Source organism: Macaca mulatta, chromosome 20 (assembly GCF_049350105.2).
Source record: "Macaca mulatta isolate MMU2019108-1 chromosome 20, T2T-MMU8v2.0, whole genome shotgun sequence".
Classification (NCBI taxonomy): Eukaryota; Metazoa; Chordata; class Mammalia; order Primates; family Cercopithecidae; genus Macaca; species Macaca mulatta.
The window spans coordinates 27291029-27314928 of NC_133425.1; the positions used below are offsets into that span (position 1 = coordinate 27291029).

Below are 23900 nucleotides of genomic sequence, written 5' to 3' on the forward strand. Positions count from 1 at the left end.
AACCCAGGGACTGAAATGCCTGAAAAGAAATTAAAGTGAAACAAAGTCTGCAGTTCAAGTCTGGAGGTCAAGGCTGCAGTCAGCCATGATCACACCACAGCACTCCAGCCTGGGTGACAGAGCGAGACCCTGTCTCTGAAAAAACGAAAATTGGGCTGGGCACAGTGACTCTTGCCTGTAATCGCAGCACTTTGGGAGGCCGAGGCGGGAAGATCATCTGAGGTCAAGAATTCGAGACCAGCCTGATTAACATGGCAAAACACTCTCTCTACTAAAAATAGAAAAATTAGCCAGGTGTTTTGGCGCACACCTGTAATCCCAGCTACTCAGGAGGCTGAGGCATGAGAATCGCTTGAACTCGGGAGGTGGAGGTTGGAGTAAGCCGAGATCACACCACTGCACTTCAGCCTGGGCGACAGAATGAGACTCTGTCTCAAAAAATGAAATCATAAAATTAAATAAATTAAATTAATTAAAATTAAAGCAATATAATGTAAGGAACTTATGAAAATCAAGACAGAGCAGGATCCGGTCTCTTTTAAAAAAGAGAGCAAGAGAGAAAGAGCAAGCCTGAGAAATCTTACGCCCAGCAGAGCATCTCATTGAATGCCATCTGCATTTTGGAATTATTTTCATCAGGGGTCAGTTGTTTACAGGTGAAGGGGATCTTATCACCCCAGTTTGAGCAGTAAAGAGGGTGTTATTCGGAGAATCCTCAATGATCACCTTGACCCCAAAGGTAGAGAGTGTAGCGACTCATCACAGGGGACTGGAAGGAAGAACCAGAAAGTTGGCAGGAGCCAAGGACGCTTCTTTCTGTCTCTTCTGGGCCCTATCTCTTCTTCTCTGCGGGTCCACTTCCCCTCACTTTCCTCACGATACCAGCTTTCTCTGCTACTCACACGGCCTCACAACTGTATGAGGAGAAATGTAAGGAAATGGCCTCACAGCCCTAGAGTGACTATGTCCCGGCTCTTGTTCCTGCAACCAATTCCAAAGTCTCAGGGTAGAAGGTGATTGGTCTACTTGGGTCAGGTGTCCACTCCTTGTCCAATCAGTGATGGCCAAAGGGTGATTCACTGGAATAAACATGGCTCTGTGATATCCCTCTAAGTACTTCATCATTTCCTGTTTTAGCAGCAATTACCACATACCTCATGGCAGTGCAGTTGATTTTGACAAACTTCAGTTCAGAGCTCCATAGTCCTATTCATCTCATCTAGGAGTATGTAGGAAATTTTGATAGCACCATCTCGTCATTGGGCACCCCTCCCAGATTGTGTTGATTGCAGGTTGAAGGAGTGGCTTTCTGATGTCTGTGCAGATTGTAGAAATGTTGGTGACGACAGGACAGAGCACTGATCCCAGCAGCTCCCCAATTCCCATGGAGTCTGCAGACATAGAGGTCCATGGGCCCCCAGCCAGCTCTCATGTCGAAGAGGTCTAAGAGCAAGGCTCAACTCCTCTGCTTTTTTTTTTTTTTTTTTTCAAGACAGAATCTTGCTATGTCGCCCAGGCTGGAGTGCATTGGCACAATTTCAGTTCACTGCAACCTCCACCTCCTGGGTTCAGGTGATTCTCCTGCCTCAGCCTCCTGAGCAGCTGGGATTATAGGTGCATGCCACCCCACCCAGCTAATTTTTGTATTTGTAGTAGAGATAGGGTTTCCCCCTGTTGGCCAGGCTGATCTTGAACTCCTGACCTCAGGTGATCCACCCACCTCAGCCTCCGAAAGTGCTGGGATTATAGGCGTGAGCCACCACACCCAGCCATCTACTCCTCTGCTTTTAAACCCAGAGTGTACAACTCAGGGAGAATAGGTTAGAAAGCAGATGCAGAATGAAAGCAAAGTCTCTGCCTGTCTCACGCACTCAGGCAGTGTCCCTGATATGTGGCGTTCGGTGCTGTCTCCTCGGTGCACTTGCAAACCAACCCAGGCCATTCATTTTAGTCGATGGAAATCAAATCACGTAAATTGAAGTCATGAGAATCCATCCGGGTAGTTCCTTCTGCCACATGTTAAGCCTCGTGCCTGAGGGGAGAGGATGGAAGAAACCTCTGGTATCTTTTTAAATGGCAGATGAGAAGGAGGGGAGGGCAGAGGACAGGGGCAGAGGAACTGACAGGTGGAGCAGGGAGTCCCTCAACCTCTAGGCCTGATCCCGAGGGCTACCAGCGTCCAGCCCTTCACTGGCATTTCCACACACCAGGAGCTGTGCTGCACACTGGGACACATCCGGGAGCGAGGATAAGGTGGCAGAGAAGGCTTCTCCAAGGAGGCGGGTGACAAGCGAAGCCAGCTAGGTGGGCCTCTGGAAGAAGAGCACTCCTGGCAGGGGCGCAGCAAGGGCAAAGCTGCTGAGGCCAGACGAGGCAGCCTGGCCGGGGAGCAGGAGGGCCAGCGGGGCTGGAGCTGAAAGGTCATGGTGGGGAGGGCAGAGAGGAGGGGGCAGGAGTCAGTGGTGGCCACACTCAGGGCTGTGGGTGTGGTGAGAGTCAGGTAGTCTCGATTCTCAGTGCGGGAGAGACAATACCAGCTAGAGGGGCTGATGACAAACTCCATTTTAGGCACATGGAGACTGAAGTGACAGAGTGGACATGTCTGGACCTTCCAAGAGGTCATTGGGATTGAAGGATGATGCCCAGGGAAGAGAAGGCAGAACTTGACCTGTAAAGTTAAGCAGGGCCTGCCTGCCTGGGAACCAGGAGCTAAATGAGGGCAAGGAAGGATGGTGGCGTCAGGAGAGGAGCGGCCTGGGCCTTGGGACACCCCCAGACTGAGGGTATGGGAGGGCGGGACTGGGGTGATGGAGAGAGTTGTCAGTGGGAGAGGCAGAGAACCACGGAAGTATAGTGGCTCCTGTATCAGTGGAGTGGGAGCTATCAAATGGAAGAGGTTTGCCAGGGATGTCACACATAGACTGAAAACTGACAAAGACTGGGAGGTCATTGATCACTTGGGGAAGGCATTTCAGTGGCGGGTTAGGGAATTGTAGGAGTCGTACGCATGCAAAGACCAGAAAGCCACCAGGAGTTTAACTTCAGGCACAGCTGGATCCAGGAGTTCAGAGGTTGTCATCAGGATCCTCCATCTCTCGACTCATGTTCTCAGTGTTGGCTTCATTCTCAGGCAGGTTCTCCCCAGCGGGTAGCAAGATAGCCTTTGGCAATTCCACATCTCCATGCTTCCAGCTTCAGCGCCACCAGTTTAAAGAGTACCCCTCTTTGAGGCTGGCTTGGAAGGATACTGTCGGCATTGATCTAATTAGATGGCCTGAAGGTGGGGGGGGCCTCCAAAGGATCCCCCAAATCCGAGTGGAAGGGGAAGTGGAGTTTGAGTGAGCAAAACAATCCCACTGGAAAGAGGCACCAAGTGGCAGGAGCTTGAGGGGTGGGAGGGGTGGGAGGGGTGGCAGAGCGCCTGAGCGAAACAGGGAGAAAATAGGGTCGTGGTCGGAGGGAGCCACAGGAGCAGGTCGCCTTCCTGTTTCTTCCTTTCTTCTCTTCCAGGTAGGAGAGATTTATGCATGTCTGCAGGCAAAGAGGGGAAGGTGCCAGTGGGGAAGGAGTGATTGAAGATTCTGGAGAGAGAAGATAATCGATAGAGCCGAGCCCCCTAGGAGACAGGCAGGAAGTGGAGTGCAGGGCACAGTGCGATATGAAAGGAGGAAAAACAATGTCAGTGTCAGCAGTCGCTGTTTTTGCAGGATGACACCCTTAGATGGCGGTGAGCCCTTAGTGGCTGTGAGAACAGGCCACTGCGTGGTGTGCTCGCCGCGGCTCTCATGTTCCATAAGGAGCGTCGGGCCTTCAGATCAGTCTGGGCCTGTGTTCTCCATGTGCTTGGGACACAGGCTTTAGCCATGTGTGCAAATAAATTCATTCCTTTATAATATACCTGGCCGATTGGCTTTTTAAAATAGCATTTTTGGCTGGGCGCAGTGGCTCACACCTGTAATCCCAGCACTGGGATTCGTCCAGCTGTGGCAGGCGAATCACTTGAGCCCAGAGTTCAAGACCAGCCTGGGCAACATGGCAAAACCCCGTCTCTACCAAATATATATATATATATATATATATATATATATATATATATATATATATAAATTAGCCAAGCATGTTGATGCACACCTGTGGTCCCAGCAACTCAGGAGGCTGAGGTGGGAGGATCACCTGAACCTGGGAGGTTAAGGCCATAGTGAGCCATGATCACGCCACTGCACTCCAGCCTGGGTGACAGATTGAGACCCTGTCCCAATAAATAAATAAATAGCATCTTTTTTTCTTGATTATCAAGGTATTACAGGCTGGACCCAGTGGTCATGCGTATAATCCCATGTACTCGGGGGGCCGAAGTGGGAGGATCGCTTGAGGCCAGGAGGTCAAGGTTGCAGTGAGCTTTGATATCACACCATTGCACTCTAGCCTGGGCAGCAGAGCGAGACCCTGTCTCTAAAAAAAATTAAAAAGAAAGAAAATAAAAGTAATGCATGTAGGGAACTTTAAAAAAATCAAGCTACAAAGAAGAAAATAAAAGTCCTTCCTGCTCCCCACCCAGAAACCAGAAACAACACTGTTAACACGGGTGCATGTCAACCCGTACCAGGATATGCTGCATTTAAAACTGTGTATCTGGCTTTTTCCATTTAACATTCTTTTACAAGCCTTCCACCTGCCATTAAATTGTCTTTGAAAACCGTTAGAGTCACGTGACTCTGACAGCCTCCAGCACACACCCTCTTGTTGCTGACTCAGACGCCCCAGGCAGCAGCATTGCCCCTGGTCATGGGAGTTTCTACAGTGGGGAGCGACTCCTGGCAAAGTTTCTAACACAGCCAAGTAGCCTTCCCTTGGTTCGCACGATGATTGCATTCTTAGAAAATTCAGTCTATGAAAAAATACTTCATGTTTTTGCAAAAACAACCAGATTCTGGAATTGGGTGATCATAGACAATTTTTTTTACTGACCTGAATGGCCCACAGGACAGTCAGAAGCTGTGTGGGACAGGAGACCAAGCTCTGTGCCAGGGCCCCCATGCAGTGCAGGATGGTAACATACCTGGCCCCAGCCATCCAGTGCCAGGAGGCCTCTTGGCTAAGGAGACAGCCAGGAGCAACCCCGCTGGTTTCTAGAGGGCTCCTCTGGAGGTGACCCTGCCTCCCTGAGAGCCAGTACAGGAGACAGTCTCTAATGGTCCCGACTTCCACGCAGGCCACTCACAGGGCTTCCCCCTTCTTTTGTCCTTTCTTCCAGAAGACACCTGGTCTTCCAGGACGCCGTCACGGTCAAGGTGGCGCAGTGAGCAGGAGCACACACTTCACGAGTCATGGAGCTCTCTCAGTGCCTTCGACCGCTCCCACCGGGGACGCATCTCCAACACGGAGCTCCCGGGGGACATCCTGGATGAGCTCCTGCAGCAAAAGAGCAGCCGGCACAGCGACTTGCCCCCCTCCAAGAAGGGGGAGCAACCAGGGCCATCGAGAGAGCAGGATGGCTACACTGGAGAGATAGACGCTGGGGGCGACTTTAAAATCCCCGTTTTGCCTTATGGACAGCGCTTGGTCATTGACATCAAGTCTACCTGGGGGGACAGACACTATGTCGGCCTCAACGGAATAGAAATATTCAGTTCCAAGGGTGAACCGGTGCAGATTTCAAACATAAAAGCAGACCCTCCCGATATCAATATTTTACCAGCCTATGGGAAAGACCCCCGCGTGGTCACCAACCTCATCGACGGGGTGAACAGGACCCAGGATGACATGCACGTCTGGCTGGCCCCCTTCACGCCAGGCAAATCCCACTCCATCACCATTGACTTCACGCACCCTTGCCACGTTGCCCTGATCAGAATTTGGAACTACAATAAATCTCGGATACATTCCTTCCGAGGCGTGAAAGACATCACGATGCTGTTAGACACCCAGTGCATCTTTGAAGGAGAAATCGCCAAGGCCTCTGGAACCCTGGCGGGAGGTACGGCGTGTCTGTAAGAATGTTCTCGGAGCCCCTGTCTGCCACTTGCTGAGGGTCTATGGGAAAAAACAGACCAGCTGGCTAGCCAACAACAGATCAGTCCTTCCTCTTTCTTTCTCTTTCTTTCTCTCTCTTTCTCTTTCTTTCTTTCATTTCTCTTTCTCTTTCTTTATTTCTCTTTCTCTTTCTTTCTTTCTTTCTTTTTCTTCTTTCTTTCTCTCTCTCTCTTTTCTTTCTTTCTCTTTTCTTTTCTTTCTTCTTTCTTTTCTTTTCTTTCTTCTTTCTTTTTTTTTTTTTTGACGGAGTCTCGCTCTATCCCCCAGACTGGAGTGCAGTGGCGCGATCTCTCAGCTCACTTCAGACTCCGCCTCCTGGGTTCACACCATTCTCCTGCCTCAGCCTCCTAAGTAGCTGGGACTACAGGCACCTGCCAACACAACTGGCTAATTTTTTGGTTTTTTTTTTTTTTTTTTTTTCAGTAGAGATGGGGTTTCACCGTGTTAGCCAGGATGGTCTCAATCTCCTGACCTCGTGATTCACCCATCTCAGCCTCCCAAAGTGCTGGAATTACAGGCATGAGCCACTGCACCCGGCCCTTTCTTCCTTTTTTTTTTTTTTTTTTTTTTTTTTTTTTGAGACAGGATCTTGCCCTGCACAGTGGCATGATTTTGGCCCACTGCAGCTTTGACCTCTTGGGCTCAAGCAATCCTCCCACCTCAGCCTCCTAAGTAGCTGGGACTACAGATGCACCAACCCACCTGGCTAATTTTTGTATTTTTTGTAGAGATAAGGTTTCACCATGTTACGCAGTCTGGTCTCGAACTCTTGGGCTCAAGTAATCCACCCACCTTGGCCTCCCAAAGTGCTACGATTACAGGCGTGAGCCCCTGCACCCAGCCACAGACCTAGTCCATTCATCCCCTCTTACAGCATGGGTGTGCTAGGCCTGACATCATTCAGCTCCTCCTATAAAACACCTGTCTTGGTCCAGCCCCTAGAACCTGAGTCTGAGATGGGGCATTCTTTGGCAAGTGACTTATGGAGGTAGTGCTTCTAGGAGAAACCTGGCATAGTGAAGCAAGGATATAGTTTCCAGGAAGCCCAGCCTCAACCAAATATTGAGGGAGCTCTGGAACATAAATTTCAGGTGTTTCCTGCCTGAAGGTGAAGGAGCAGGACGTTAGAACCCCACCTACCAGGCAGTCATTGGAGCCAAGGCTTCCTAGGTTGGGGATGTAACTCCCACACCCTTCCAGGCAAGGCACCCAAGAAAAGGATACACCGAGATCTGTGTGGGGTACCAGCAGTATCTGGCATAGTGCCTCGCCCACCCCAAAGAAATGTCACTTGCCTGATGACATATCACAGTGATTCTCATGAAATTAGATCCCTTCCTTAGATCTGTGTGATGCTTATGGTCCGTGCATTCCATTTGCAAATCTGTGAAGACTAATAAGGCTCACACTAATCAATACCAGTTAGGGGTTTGGGGTTGTATAGCACAGAAGTGGATGGGTTTAGGCTCTTGATCTACAAATCACTGGGATGGAGTGAGTTGACCCTTCTGTCGTCTTGGTAACCCATTAGCCCCAGAGCACTTTGGAGACACGATCTTATTCACGACTGATGATGACATTCTCGAGGCCATATTCTATTCCGATGAGATGTTTGACCTGGATGTGGGGAGCCTGGACAGCCTGCAGGATGAGGAGGCACTGAGGAGGCCCAGCACGGCCGACGGCGAGGGGGATGAGCGGCCCTTCACCCAGGCTGGCTTGGGGGCCGATGACTGGGTAAGACTGGAGCTGGGGGGCTGGGGGGGGGACCCCAGATAGGTTTCTTCCCCTAACTCCGAGTAGAGCAGGGAGAATTAAGATGGATATCCTTTAAGCTGCTGGTGCCACTGTGTTGACATTTCCCATTTTTCTACTTCATTTTTTTGTCCTCTATGTCATATTTCACTCTCTAATTATTTTTACTTTTTTATTTTTTTTTAACCGAAGTAAAGAAAGTATTCAAATTTTAATCAAAGCCAGGAGAAATGAGCTCTGTGTCATCTCTGCAATTCAGAGGTTGGCAGTCTCGGGGGAGTTTTTGCTTTGGGTTGTGTTTTGATCATTCACTGTTGTTTTTGATGGAAGGACTAGGAACACTGTTCACAGGCAGAGAGACAATTAAAATAATGATCATCACAGCCGTGGTTTCATGAACACATATCATGATCCAAGCAGGGTGCACAGTGTTCTTGTTTCACCCTCGTGACGACCCTCTGAGTAGAGACTATTAACATTGCCATCTCGAAAACCGATGCTCAGACAAGTCAAGTGACTTGCCCAAGGGCACATCATGACAGAGAAACAAGGGTAGAACTTGAATGCATGATTCCACAGTTTATGCTTGTAATCGATAAGCAACTTATTATTTTTTATATTGTTTAGAGGTAGGGCCTGGCACTGTCACCCAGGCTGGAGTACAGTAGCGTGATCATAGCTCATTGCAGGTCAAACTCCCGGGGCTCAAGTGATCCTCCCATCTCAGCCTCCTGAGTAGCTGAGACTACAGTGTGCGCCACCATGTCACTAGTTTTTTTTATTTTATTTTTTTATTTTTTTATTTTTTTTGAGACGGAGTCTTGCTCTGTCGCCCAGGCTGGAGTGCAGTGGCCGGATCTCAGCTCACTGCAAGCTCCGCCTCCCGGGTTCAGGCCATTCTCCTGCCTCAGCCTCCCGAGTAGCTAGGACTACAGGCGCCAGCCACCTCGCCCGGCTACTTTTTTTTTGTATTTTTTTTAGTAGAGACAGGGTTTCACCGTGTTAGCCAGAATGGTCTTGATCTCCCGAACTCGTGATCCGCCTGTCTCGGCCTCCCAAAGTGCTGGGATTACAGGCTTGAGCCACCACGCCCGGCTTTATTTTTTGTAGAGATGAGGTCTTGCTATGTTGTCCAGGTTGGTCATGAACTCCTGGACTGAAGCGCTTCTCCCACCTTGGCCTCCCAAAGTGCTGGAATTACAGGCATGAGCTGCCACACCCAGCCAGATAAACAAATCTTTTAAAATGAAAGATGACCTGCAGGGTCAATTCCGGTCAGGACCAATAGGAAAAAGAGGAGATGGTTAAAGAGGGTAGGGGAGAAATGGGGACAACAGAAGCCACAGGTGATGGGGCTGGGCTGTGGGAAGGTCATGACCGAGGCAAGGCAGCGACATGTCGTGTGGACCCCACGATGCTCACTGGGGCTGTATCCCATAGCCAGGCAGAGCCTGGGGTGCGGGAGCAGGGCATGGGAAGGCACAGGCAGCAGGGGAGTACGTGCCCCTCCCCACATCCAAGGAAAGCGGCCACCAAGAGTGGCAAGCCTGTTGTTGCCAGTTCTCCTGATTTTTACAGGAGGACCCAGAAAGCTGGATGTTTCTGTGAAATCTCTCCATTTAAAAATGCTGGCAGTGAATTCAGATGTTTTCAAACCTTCTTTGGGCCACAAGCCGTGCCTGTGCTCTGGATTTGACCCAGGGGTCTCCAGGTGGGAGTCCACCCTGGGCGCTTCCATTTGCCCAGCGTTTTCCAAAAGATGAAGGCGCTCGTAAGGGACTCTGATGAGCCCAGTGCTGTGAGGGGCTGGGGGGATCACTCTCTCCGTCTCATGAGAGACCAGCGCCTTCACTTCGTTTTACACCTCAGCTTTCCTGGCTGTGAAGTAGTAAAGTCTCTTTTGCCTTCACTGACGGTGCAAAGAGACGGTGAGCAAGTAGTTTATACGTAAGGCCCAAGAAGTGTGTGGCGGCCCACTGTTGACTCTCTGAAGACCAGGATGTTTTATCCTGGCTACCCATGGAAATCACTTGGGTGGATCTTTAAAAATATGGATGTCGGGCCCCACCCCTAGAGATTCTGCTTCAGTGACTAGCCAAGGTTAAGAACCACTCTGTATGGTTTGAATTCTTCCTTCCCTCCCTCCTTCCCTCCCTCCCTCCCTCCTTCCTTCCCTCCCTCCCTCCCTCCTTCCCTCCCTCCCTCCCTCCTTCCCTCCCTCCCTTCCCTCCCTCCCTCCCTCCTTCCCTCCCTCCCTCCCTCCTTCCCTCCCTCCCTCCTTCCTTCCTTCCCTCCCTCCCTCCTTCCCTCCCTCCCTCCTTCCTTCCCTCCCTCCCTCCCTCCTTCCCTCCCTCCCTCCTTCCCTCCCTCCCTCCCTCCTTCCTTCCCTCCCTCCCTCCCTCCTTCCCTCCCTCCCTCCCTCCTTCCTTCCCTCCCTTCCTCCTTCCCTCCCTCCCTCCTTCCTTCTTTTCCTTCCTCCCTCCTTCCTTTCCTCCTTCCTTCCTTTCTTCATCTCTCCCTTCCTTTCTTCCTGTCTCCCTTCCTTCTCTTCTTGCCTTCCTCCTCCTTTCCTTCCTTCCTTCCTTTCTTTCTTCCTCTAGCTCACCACATAAGCATTTATTGGGTCCTTCCCTTTTGGAGGAAATCTAAACACCTTAGCTCTTAGCATCAGGCTCCTCCCTGGCCAGTGAAAGCTGCTGAGAAGGATGCAGACCCCAGAGAGTCAGGGTCTGCCCATATCCCTGGTCCCATAGCTTCCACAAAGGCAGAAAAATCCAGGAAGACACACAGGGACTTACCTGGGCACAGGGTGGGCAGTGGTGTCTGCAGAAACAGCCAGCTAGCTGTGTGGGCATCACTAAAACCACCCCCTTTTCCTCTGCTTCTCCAACGCATGTGCAGGTCCCAGAGCTAGAGCTCCCATCCAGTCCCCATGTCACCCAAGTCACCACGCCAGAGCCAGGCATCTACCACGGAATCTGTGAGTACCTCTCCTGGAGCAGTGTCGGGTGGAAGGAGGACCTTCCGCGGTCAGGGGGAGTTGTGGTTACTTGGGACAGGGTTTCCCTGTACAGTCGGGTGGGTTGCACACTGCACAGAGACACCAGGCTATGGGGCAAGTGGAGGCTGAAACCAGCCTGTGCTTAGCTCCCTGGCTCTAGCAGGGCCGTCTCACTCCAGAGGAGGGGATCTCTTCTCATTTTGCCCTCACTGAGGGGCATTTTTGCATTATGCATGCAGACACCCTATGTGTTAGCTGTGGCCCTGACCCAGGAAGCAGTAGTTGGCACCCAGAAAGTGTAGAACAAGAGGACATAAGAGCCCGAAGAGACCCAAGGCATCTGTTGGTACGGTGCCCCAAGCTCTCTCTTCCAACTCCACCAAAGAGCAGATGCACAGGCAGAGAAAACCTGCATCCACTCTGCCCCGGGGGTGGGGGCAGGTGCACGGGCCCAGGGTACCAGGTCTTCTGACTTCTCAGGAGAAGTCGGAAATCTAGAGTCTTACGCGAAGTCTCCAGATTCTCAAATGTGGGTAATGAATTTCCTCATGTTTTAAAATATCACATGAGCCAAATAAAACACTTATTGTGTATCTGGCCAGCCAGCTGCCAGTTTGTGACTTCTGAGCAAATCCCAGGGGTTCTCTGCTGGGCCTGTTCATCACCCTTCTATTTCCATTGATCCTTCCAGCCAGTTCCTCTCTTCATCCATGCGCGTCCATGCCAGCCCCTCCCCGTCCTGGGAAATCTTCAAGCCCAAGGTCACTGCCGATTGTGATCTCCTCCCTCCTGCACCCTGGTAACCAGGTTCCTGGCAGCCTCACTTCCTCTCTCTCCTGCCCCCTGTGAATGTGACCTGCTTCTACTTTAAGAACAAAAGATGTGACACTTTCAGGCTCCCCTCCCCAGCTCCCCATCCTCATCTCCAAAATGAAGCTGGAGCCTCTCCGAATCCCAGTGTCAGCCCCTCCGGTACCTCCCCATGCCATCTCTGGAGTCCACCTGTAGGCGCCTGTGCAAGCCACACCTTCCGCCTAGGATGCCTTCCCGCTCCATCTCGTCTTCTGAAGACCGCCTGTCGCTGACTGAGTTCCCTAGATGCAGACCTTGAGATGGAATTTACTGGGGTGTGCTCTTGTCAGGGAAAGGTGGGAGGCAGCACTGGGCAGAGGGAGAAGCTGGTCTGCGGTGCAGCCACTTCAAGGCCTCAGCCTGCTCCACAGGGAGCTCGGAACCTGGGATGGCCCTTTGGGGTCATCCTGAATTGAGTCAGGGGCCATGTCTTTGTCTGTCTGTATCAACATGGCACTGGCAATGGGCTGCCCCTGGGGAGGGGCATGGCTTTTTATTTTACTTTTTAATATGTATTTATTTATTTTGACACAGTCTTGCTCTGTCGCTCAGACTGGAGTGCAGTGGTGTGATCTAAGCTCACTGCAACCTCCGCCTCCCAGGTTCAAGAGATCTCCTGCCTCAGCCTCCCGAGTAGCTGAGATCACAGGTGCCCACCACCATGCCTGGCTAATTTTTGTAATTTTAATAGAGACAGGGTTTCACCATGTTGGTCAGGCTGGTCTCGAACTCCTGACCTCAGGTGATCCACTCACCTTGGCCTCCCAAAGTGCTGGGATTACAAGCATGAGCCACCGTGCCCAGCTGGGCATGGCTTTTTGCAAGGAGACTCTCTTCAGCCAAGGGCAGTCACAAGTCAAGGGCCTCAGTGGTGAGCTGCCAGCCGTCAGCACTTCCCACCACCAGAAGACTAAGTCCTTCTGTTCCCGGGGGTGGGAGGTGGGGCCTGAGCAGTGCCCTAAGTGAGCTCCACATCCCCTCCCTTACGGCCCTTGTGCAACCGCGTCTCCTCCCCAGGAGTCTTCCCTGTCATCCCCTGTGAAAATTCATCTCTCCCTCACCCACTCCAAAATAACCAATGATCTCTTAGAAGATGCCTTAGAGGAAGTTGCCTTATTTGGAATTCTCATAGCCCCTTACATTCCAGGGCACTCTCTCAATTACTTTCGAATAGCAGCAGTTTTAAAGGCCAGCCTAACATTAGGCAAGAGCCTGGTTTAAGGCTTGGTTTCATCTCCCAGACAGGCACTGTGCTGGGCTTTCTCTGCCTTATCTCGCTGTAACACTCCTGGCTCTGTTTTCCATGAGATCAGGCAGCTGAGGCTCAGAGAGATGGAGTCACCTACCTAAGGTCACACGGCCAGTACGGAAGCTGGGAGTGGAAGCAAAGGTGTTTGAATCCAAAGCCCACATCCTCACCACGCTAGCAGATTGCCTTAGGGTTCTCACTGGGAGACCACCTCACATCAGAAGTCTCTGCAAGAGTCAGTGTCCTCCACGAAGCTGTGAGGTCCCAAAAGACAGCCATCGTTTTTTATTCAATTTGGTTCTCCCTTAAGTTGGTCAGGATTTTTTTTTTTTTTTTTTGGCAGGGGATGAATAATGGAAATTTATTTCAAGCTGAGTTCAGCAAAAAAGGGAACTTATTGGCTTATGCAACTAGAAGTTAGGGGTCGCCAGTTTCCACACAGCTGCGTTCAGTTACAGAAATGATGGCATCAAGACATGGTGTCTCAAGACATGGTGTCTCAAGACATGGTGTCTGCCTCCCTCTCCCTGCCTTCTTTTCGTCTCTTGCCGTTCTCCCGTTCAGCACCATCCATGTGGAAAGTCCTGGAAGCTCCCGTTTATGCCTCCTTTCTACCCAGCAGTCCCAGATGAAAGAGAACTTCTGTTTTCCTGAATCCCAGTAGTTCCATCAACTATCCCAGAATTAGATCTCTGGGCCTAGCTTGAGTCATGTGCCCATTCTCTTTTTTGTGTATTTGTTTGCTTGTTGTTATTGTTTTGAGACAGGGTCTCACTCCGTGGCCCAGGCTAGAGTGCAGTAGTGCAAACACAGCTCGCTTCAGCCTCAGACTCCTGGGCTCAAGAGATCCTCCCGCCTCAGCCTCCCGAGCGGCTGGGACTGTAGGTGTGCCACCGTGCCCGGCTAATTCGTATGTCCATCCTTAAATCAGCCACTGTGACTCACCATGGTGGGTAGGGCAGGAGGTGGGAGATAGAAAACACAGATTGGCCAGGCCTGGAGCCCAGAGAAAGGGGTCAGCCACCCAAACAGTGTGGACTGAGCACAGGGTGGTTCTCCAGAGCAGGTCAGAGTGTGGTCACCAGAAGGAAAGCGGGAATGCTGGCCAGGCAGAAGCAGCCACTGTCCCCTTCATCTGATGATTTCCCCAAAGATGCTATCTGTTGATGTGTTTCCTGCTGACCCGGCTCCTGACCTTTCACAGAGATGTTATTTCAGTGCCTTTGGGAATCTGGCCCTGGAGTAGAGCTCAAAGACCTTTTTACTGCAAGGCAAGTGTAATTTCTCTTCTCTTCTCAGTAGGAAGGCAGAAGAGCCTCTCAACCAAGCACCCTCTGCGTCTGTTTCGAGGCCTGTGATTTCTGAATCTCTTCTCTGTGAACCTTTAGCTTTTTCCTCGCTGTATTCAAAATCCTCAATCCACTTCACCACTCCGTGCAAGAGCAGAGCAGAGAGACCTTTAATAAACTGACCCTGGGGGAATGTGTTGGGGTTGGTAAATACGGCCAATCCTATTAATGTTTTGAAAGGGGATATATGACTTGCTAATTTGCAGATGACACTAATTTTGGAAGTTTTACAAATATCAGCAGTGATGAATAAGAAAGGAGCTGAGAGGGCTGAAACATGGGGGAGAAATAACAAAATTAATTTCCATTTGTATAAATACTAATTGATACACCAGAGGAAAATGAATACGGCATGTTGGATATTAGCTCGAAAAGGAGAGTAATCACTTTCAGAACAGCCCCAAATTAGATGGAATCGCAGTGCAGCTTGCCAGGCAAACAAAGAGATTGCAGGCTTGGGAGAGTCTGGGCCGGCATCTCTTTGTTGTCACAAAGGGAGGTGGCATTTCTCCCTCACGCTGATTTCCGTCGTCCAAATCCACATCCTCCTCCACCTGTGGCCCTTCCATCTCAGGAGTGGTGCCCACAGCCCCTCTGTCACCTGGGTCAAAACTTTTTTTCCCCTTCCTTCTGTATCCAGACCATTGAGAATCCTGGTAGTGCTATCTCTGAAACAGATCCTGTATCTGTCCCCTTCAACCCTATATTCATTGTCACCAGCCTTGTTCAAGCCATCCTTAACTGCAACAGCTTCCTTCCTGGTCTCCCTATAAAATCCAACTGAAGGGAGCTTTCTAAGATGCAGATCAGATCATGCTGGTCCCCTGCTTCAACATAGAACCTACCAGTAGCTTCCCATTGCAAAGAAAGGAAAATCCAAACTTCTTGATATGATCTAGCCCCTGCCTACCTGTCTGATTTCACTTTCTTCTACTCTCTCCCTTGGCCACTTGGTTCCACCTATGGGTCAAATTTGTTCTCCTCTCAGCCTGGAATATTCTTCTTCCAGAAATGCGAAAGTGTGGTAGGTTCCTTCTCAGCACCCTGGTCTCAGCTCAAAAGTCACCTCCTCAGGGAGGCCCTCCCTGACCACCTCTGCTCGTATTCAGTCACTCCCTATCCTGTTGCTATTTTTTTTTTTCATAGTATTCATCACTCTTGGGAACTGTAGTCTTTCTTTATTCATTATGTTTATTGACAGTCTTTGCTAGAATGCAAGCTTCTTGAGTTCAGAGATTGTGCTCTTTGTTCATTCCTGTAGCTCTGATGCCAAAAATAGGTTTTGGTACACAGTAGATGATCAATAAATATTCGTTTACCATTGACTGTGAATTTGGTAAAACCCAACAATTTTCATTTGTCTCATTTACTTGCAGATATCTACTGAACCCCTACTTTTTTTTTTTTTTTTTTTTTGAGATGGAGTTTCGCTCTGTCGCCCAGGCTGGAGTGCAGTGGCCAGATCTCAGCTCACTGCAAGCTCCGCCTCCCACGTTTATGCCATTCTCCCGCCTCAGCCTCCCAAGTAGCTGGGACTACAGGCACCCGCCACCACGCCCGACTAGTTTTTTGTATTTTTTTTTAGAGACAGAGTTTCACCGTGTTAGCCAGGATGGTCTCGATCTCCTGACCTCGTGATCCGCCCATCTCGGCCTCCCAAAGTGCTGGGATTACAGGCTTGAGCCACCACGCTCGGCCGAACCCCTACTTTTTAATTAGTCATGTGTTTAAAATTTTTACTAAAAATATTAATTGAACATCTACTAAGCACTGTTCTGGGCTCTGGGGATACAGCAGTGAACAAAACCAGCAGAGTCCTGGTCTCAGGGAGCTTCCATTTTAGTGGGGGAGACTGATGAAGACAATAAGCAAATCAATGTAGACTCAATTGTCAGGAAGCATTCAGTGCTATAAACAACAAGGCGAGCAGGGTAAGGATGTAGAGAGTGATGGGGTGAGCGGAGCTGTTTGAGCTCTGGTTATTAGGGAAGACTTCTCAGGAAATGACATTGGAACACTGACCCATGCTGAGAAGGAGTGTGTCAGCTAGCTTTTGCTGCCAAACAAGCCAATCCGAAATCCACTGGCTTAACACAACTACCATGAATTATATTCATGATTGACTCGTAATTCGGTGGCTTGGCTGGGCAGCTCTGGGTGAGCCGGCTTGGTTGGCCTCTACTGGGCCTGCTCAAGCTCCTGATCAACAGGCAGGTGGACCAGCAGCAGAATGACCTAGGACATCTTCACCACTGGTCTGGCAGTGGGGAGGCTGCTGGCCAGAGAGGCAACTGGGTCAGCTGGGCTACCTCACACGGCAGTCTCAAGCCCTGAGTGCTTTATAGGCTCTGCTTGCATCACGTGGGCTTCTGTCCCATTGGTCAAAGAAAATCACATGACCCAGAGTTAGGAGCTGAGAAATAGACTACAACTTTGGATAGGATAAGGGGCAAAATCACATTGCAACGACAGAGACATGGGGTGGGAGGAGTCTGTAGCCACTTTGCACATGACCGATGCAGCAAGAAGCGCATGTGCACAGTGCCGTGCTGCCCACATGTTTGTTTCGTCTGCCTGGAGATGCTCAGAGCTACCTTGGCACCACGAAGGAAGGAAAAGATCTGAGGGCTAAGTTACAAAAAGTATGTTGGGAGATGACGGGGCATGGGAGAGAAAACCAAGCTCCAGGGAGGTCAGGTGACCCAGCCCCTCTTCATGGCCACAGAGAAGTCCTTTCACCTCTCTGGGCTTCCAGTTCCTCATTTGAGCTGCAAGGGGCTGGTGCCAGATGACACCCCGCTTCCTTCTGCGCGCTCTGTGGTGCTGGCATTCTGTGAATGCTGCAAAGAGTGAGAGTCTTATACTTAGCTACCCAAAAGGGTGCTAAAATAAGCGGCAAATTCTCTAAGGGCAGAAGGGTTTATTGTGCTTGGTCTTGCTCTAATGAGAGACCGTTAAGGAAAGAGACATTCCAGCCAATTATCTGACAGGGCTTGATCAAGAGATTCATTCCATTTGAGCTTCCTGGGCAAATGAATGACACCTGGGCTGTTTTGCCCCAGGGCCACAGAAGGTCACTTCTAAAGGGTCTCTGATCGAGAGAGGGTGGGAGCAGAGGCAAAAGGATGGCAGTATCACCCTAGGTCACTTCCTTTACTCTGAGCCCATGGGAATCCTTGTGATAGCAACCAATTTGCATAAAATGTCAGTTTCCAGCGCCGGGGCTTACTGATGTAAGTCTCCGTGTAGTTGCTGGTTTAATCATTCCATCTGTACTGAGCTCCTACTGTGTGCCAGGCACTGTGCCAGGCTCGGTTCACAATGGTTTAGAGAAACAGACGGGGTTTCTCCCTCAAGGAGTTAGGCATCCGGTGGGGCAAGTGGATATTTACCAAATGATCACGAGATTACAGCGGTGACCAGGGCTTGGAAAGGGAAGTGTACCATGGCATGGCAGGTTATCAGTGGAGGTTTGACCTGGTCAAAGAAGTCAGGAGGGCTTCTCTGAGGAAGGGAGCTGGGATCTAAAGGGTGAGCACAGGTCAACCAGACCATGTGAATTCTATAGAGGGGTGACAGCACATGCTGTGGTTGGAGAGAGAGGAATATAAATACGAGAGACTGAAGACAGTCTGGGTGGGGCCCAGGGTCCCTGGTGCACAGGGAGGCCAGAGAAGTAGATAGAAGTCTGATGGGGAATGTGTTGTTGGCCAGAAAGCATGGGAAGCCACCATGGACGTTCAGTGTGGGGTAGGACAGCACAATCTGGAAGGCAGAGGAAGGACCCAGGGCTGTGTGCATGTTTAACTCTCATCCATGCAGCCTACCATTGTTTGCTGAGCACTGACAGTGGCCTGGGCCCAAGGCCACCTAGAGGAAAGGCACAGAGCCCATCCACAAGGCACTCTGGGTCTGGGTTGAAGTTGCTAGACTATAGAGGCCGAATAGCATTCCTCTCCCCGTCTTCATTTTAGATGCCTCCTCCGGAGCCTCTGGTGCTGATGGACCACTTCTCTTCCTGTTGCAGGCCTTCAGCTGAATTTCACTGCCTCCTGGGGAGACTTGCACTACCTGGGGCTCACTGGCCTGGAAGTGGTGGGCAAGGATGGCCAGGCGCTGCCCATCCACCTGCACCAAATCTCCGCCTCCCCCAGAGACTTAAATGAGCTCCCCGAGTACTCTGACGACTCCCGGACCCTGGACAAGTAAGTGTCTTATCAGAAGCTTTATTTTCATGCCCACAGGGTTTTGGGGAAACTGTTCTGCCTCTGAGACCTCAGATTCAGACATCAAATAGAATCGCATATGTCCCTCCCCCAGCCACCCTGTGAGGTCATGTGGTCAAGGGAAACTGAGGCTCAGGAAAGTGAGGTGGGAGGTGATTCTCCAGGGCCACACAGCTGGAAGCATCAGGCGGGATTTGAAAGCAGGTTCCCATGCTTCCAGACACAGCCGTGGTCTGCGTTTTCTTCTCCGTGCTTAGCAGAGCATCTCACACACAGTAGCTGTCTGTAAACCTTTGCAGTGGACGGTTCGGAGTTTACACATGAATGACCCAGGCCTGCCGGGGGCTGAAAGCTCCCTCTCCCCTCCTTGAGGTTGGAGGTGATGGCTCAGGAAGCCTCCACAGGCAGTGGTGGCTGCACTTTCCCCTGCACTTGTCAGATTTCATAAGCCAAGCTTGGGTCAAGTCAGTAAGCGGGGAAGCCTCAGATACAGCATCGATCCGCATGGACCTGCAACCCACAGACCAGCACTCGGCTACCCTGCTCTGCACAGCCTGAGGGCCTGGTCGCTGCTTGGAGGTGTGAACTAGGGGAGTCAGAGGGATGGGAGTTCAAATCCTGCCTCTGCCCCATGCCAACTATTAGGTAACTTTCTTAACCTCTCCAGTAATAACAGCAGTGGTTATAGTAATAACTGATCACGTAACTGCCAGTTTTTTAAGCAGTTATTAAATGCCAGGCACTGGGCTATGTGAAGCAGGTAACAGATATTCATTCACTGAAGCCTCAAACAGCCCTTTGAGGAAGGGACCATTATGAGCCCTACTATACTGATGCAGAGACAAATACGCAGAGGCCACCCAGACTAGTGCAGTGGCAGAGTCATGATTGGAACGCAGGCCTGTGGGATACCCGCCATCCACTCACTTAACCACTAAATTATACTGTCTCCCCTGCCTTGCTTTCCTTATTATCAGTAGAATGGGGACAGTCATTCCCATGGCATGTCACATTGCAGCCACATCCCTTGGCCTGGTGCTGAGCCCATGCAGAGTCGGTGGCAGGCTTCTCCCTGCTTTTCTATAAGGTGGCCCTGAACCGTGGCCTCACTCACTGCTACCATTAACTGCTCATGGGCCCCTCTGACCACAACCGCATACCTGGCAAGTATTTAGGCTTGGAGCCTGGAGACCTGGCTCCCAGTCAGCTGGAAAAGTGATCAACGCACAGTGCAGCTTGTGGATCCTTCCCACCCACTCACCACCCTCCTGCCGAATTATCTGTTGGCAAATCCCAGGCCTGATAGCATTTCCTCTTTAGGTATTTCAGTGTATACCTCTAAACAATAAGGGATTTAAGAGAAAACATAATCCTGGTACCACTGTTATTCTTGAAAAAGTTGCCTGTGGGCGTTGGCTCATGCCCGTAATCCCAGCACTTTGGGAGGCAAAGGCAGAAGGATCACCTGAGCCCAGGAATTCAAGACCAGCCTGGGCAACATAGTGAGATTATATCTCTAGAAAAGAAAAAAAAAAAATTAGCCAGACATTGTGGTACATGTCTGTAGTCCCAGCTACTTGGGAGGCTGAGGCAGGAGGATCACTTGGGTCGAGAAATTCAAGACCAGCCTGGGCAATATAGTGACACGGTATCTCTACAAAAAAAAAAAAAAACTAGCCAGGCACTGTGGCATGTGCCTGTAGTCCCAGCTACTTGGGAGGCTGAGGTAGAAGGATTGCTTGAGCCCAGGAATTCAAGACCAGCCTTGGCAACATAGTGAGATTGTGTCTTTACAAAAAAAAAAAAAAAAAAAAGCCAGGCATTGTGGCCTGTGCTTATAGTACCAGCTACTCAGAGGCTGAGGTGGGAGGCTCGCTGGAGCCCAGGAGTTCAAGGCTGCAGTGAGTCATGATTATGCCACTGCATTCCAGCCTGGGCAACACAGTGGGACCCTGTCTCAACAAAAAAAAAAAAAAGAAAAGAAAAAGAAGAAAAAAATAACAACAATTTCTTAAATTACCAGATATCTCACAGATTCATAGTCCCCCCACCCACCCTTTTTTAACAGTTTGCTCATTTAATTTGAGATCCAGCTAAGGTCTATGTGTTGTGATTGGTTACTATGTCTCTTAAGCCTCTCTAGGTTCTCTTTCCCTTTTTTCCATTTTTCTTCTTGAAAAATTATCTGTTGAAGAAACCAGGTGGACCTGAATTTTACTGGCTGCATCTCTGTGGTATTGTTTAGTCAGCTCCTCGCTCCCCTGTATTTCTAGTACATTGTTAATTAGATCTAGAGGCCTGATCAGATTGAGGTTTGACCACTAGGGCAAGACAGCCACATAGATGTCAGTGTGTGGCCCTGGGGACATATATAATAGAATGTCTGGTTGTCAGGCTCTTTGTGATATTGGAAGCTAGTCATGCTGGCGAAGTCGCTTAATTCATTAGGGGTTGCAAAATGGTGGTATTTTACGCCTGCTATTCTTTTAAAAATTTATTTGCTGAAATAACTGTGATAAAGAGAGAATTTCCCTCAATTATTTGGCTACTCTGTGGTGCAATTCAGATGGGAAAGGCAGCCTAAGTGCTCGATTCTCTCCCCTCATTTTCTTTTTGGCTTTCCAAATGACTGTTTCTCTAGCATCATCTAAAACTTGTTTCTTTTCAGGGATTAATATAAACTCATGGATTTTAAACATACAGTACTGCATTTGAAGAGTCAGTACTTTGCAGTTTTTATCCTGATTGATGTTTAAATTGTTCCCTCATGGATGCTGGGAAGTCCTGAGTCCTTTTAAAGCAGTCACCTTTCTTGCCTTCTGATGTGACAGATGCTTCAGGTTCATCTGGTATATTTCTTGTCCCAGACCTGGAATCAGCCATTTCTCCAAGAAGCCCTGGTTCCTTTTAGTGGGAAATGGTATTTAGAGACCATAATCTGGCCACTAGGGATGCTCAGTGCTACTCGGCCGGTTGCTGTTTCTAGGCTTTGTTATGGATAGAGCTAGGAATTAATTTAGATGTTCTTGAGAGTGTCTATAGAGTCTTCCTTTCACTGGCAGCTACAAATCCTCCAGCAGTTCTCTCTGCTCTCAGAATTGGGCAGGTTTGCTGTGGAGCAGCTCCATTTCTAGGACAGAAAGATAATTGCCTTTGGAAGGAAATAGAAGGTTCTCTAGTGGTCATCCTCAGTCAGCTTAGTTCCACAAACATTCCAGGAATTGCTGAATTTCTTCAGTTTTAAGATGCCAGCAATTGTCAGACACACCATCCATCAATTTAATACCAGCCTTTTAGAGAACAAAGAAACATTACCTCCTTGGGTAAACACTTCGATTATGAGATTTTTTTTTTTTTCCAAATTCACAACTTTAAAATGTAAAAGGAAACAAAAAGTTTTTTCAAATCTAGGAAATGTGGCAGCAGGCCAAGTTTCTCCCAGTACAGCAGCTGCGAGTTACCAGGAATCCAGGGTGTGGAGTGGGGAAGGTTCTGGAAAATGAGAGGGAGAGGGAGGTTGCTCAAGAGGCCACCAGCTGGGCCCTTTTTTCCAGAACCAGGCTTCTGAATGGCAGTGCCAGACACATGGGCCAGAGCCATGAGGACGAGGGCCTGAGGCCTGAGCTGAGGCATGCTGGGCAGGCCGGGGAAGTGAGAGGCACGATTGTCCTTGGGAAAAACACAGGCCAACTTGAGGATGAGTAGATGTCCCAAGCAAGGGAACCAGAAACTGACCAGGACAGGAATGCTATAGGGCTGAGGTGACAAGCTCAGAGTGCCAGCTGGGAAGAGCATGAGGGAGCATGAGGGGCTCCTTCCTACAGGTTAGAGGCTTCCCTGGGATATCCAGGCCATGCGGTCACAGAGCATGGTCCGGCCAGAGCAGCTCCCACAGTCACCTGCCCCTCCTTCTACTTGTTCCAAGCCAAGAGCTGCAGAGCTCACATGGTGCTTTTGTACCTCTCTCCCCCAGCGTGGGAAGGAGGGCTACACTTCTTTCTAACTATGCTGTAAGGCCAACACAGCAAATTTACAGAAAGTTTGGAAACTTGAGAAAAATACTCACTTCCATACCCTCTGACCCAGTTATGTTTTTCACTTTTGAACATTCTCTCCTGGTCCTTGTCCTCATTTCTCAGCTTTAAAATCAGTGTCCTGCCTCCTCCATGTGACTGCAGTGTCCTCACAATGGCACCTTAACCCCTGTGAAATTTCCTTAACCATTTCCCGATTTTGAGATCTTTTAGGTTGTTATCCTTTTTTAAGCTAGTATAAATAACACTGTGATGAGCATCTTAGTTCAGATAGCCTTTCCTATATGATGAATATATTTTCCTTCTGGGGAAAAAAATCCCAGAAATGGGATCACTGGGCTAAAGGATTCTGAAAAATGACACATTTTCCCTTTTTTAAGAAAACCCTGATGATTGCTTTTCTGCACCTTTAACAGCATAACCTATTTTTTTTTCCTTTTCAAAAATGTCTCATTTCGTAGATGAGAGACAACTTCTGACTGTTGTTCTCATCAGTCACACCTCCCCTTAACGAGCCTGACACAGCCAGGCTAGTGCCAGGCAGTGAGGACACACGCACTGGGGGCTGAGGGTGTGGGGGCCCCATTGTGATGCCCCATGTGCCCACTGAACCGCCCCCCTGCCGCTCCTTCCCCGTTGCTGCAGGTTAATTGATGGCACCAACATCACCATGGAGGATGAGCATATGTGGCTGATCCCCTTCTCGCCGGGGCTGGATCACGTGGTCACGATCCGCCTTGACAGGGCCGAAAGCATCGCAGGCCTGCGCTTCTGGAACTACAATAAATCTCCCGAGGACACCTATCGCGGGGTAAGCCGGGGAGCAGCGGCCGCGCTCAGTCCAGCGTCAGGGAAGCAGCACCTTGATGAATGGCTGGCGTGGCAGCCGGAGAGGAGCATAAATCCTCCAGAACTTTCCAAACGGAGCTGGGGGCGTTATGTCCAGGGAGGGAGAGCACTGCTGTTTCCTTCTGCAAATGGCAAATGCAGGCTAAAGAGCTCAGGGCATTTCCAGGGAACTGCACAGCGCTGTTTCTCCTGGTGCTGGGGGGCCCTAGGCAGGTCCAGCCCTCAGCTTGCCATGGTCAGTTTCGGCCCTCAAGTCCATTGAGTGCCCAGGTGGCCGGGCCTCTGCTAAGGGCTTCATGGGCATTCATCATTTCACTGGATTCTCATCCCAGCCAATGGGAGGCAGGTGCGATTACCCCCATTTCTCAGGGTCTGAAACTGAGGTCCAGGAAGGTTCACTCACCTATCCAAGGCCACACAGCTGGAGTCTCCACCTTGGCTGGCCAGACCTGGAGCCCACACTGTGATTTCCATGTGATGTTTTGCTGAGTGAGAAGCAGCAGTCAGTCTTGGTGGGATTGAAGAAGAGAGCCTTGGAAGAGCCCTTTTCTC

General features: G+C 50.0%; 1 protein-coding gene across 9 annotated transcripts in view; it reads left to right on the plus strand.

Annotated features, from left to right (window-relative positions):
- KATNIP (katanin interacting protein) overlaps positions 1–23900 on the plus strand; it is a 233399-nt gene that overhangs the window by 196196 nt on the left and 13303 nt on the right. For all 9 annotated transcript variants that reach the window (XM_015125838.3, XM_015125837.3, XM_077985648.1 and 6 more), the window contains 5 exons: positions 5255–5977; positions 7565–7770; positions 10690–10768; positions 18267–18444; positions 23145–23310. In XM_015125838.3, coding sequence (XP_014981324.3) covers positions 5255–5977; positions 7565–7770; positions 10690–10768; positions 18267–18444; positions 23145–23310 — 1352 coding nt within the window. The remainder of the gene's footprint in view (positions 1–5254; positions 5978–7564; positions 7771–10689; positions 10769–18266; positions 18445–23144; positions 23311–23900) is intronic.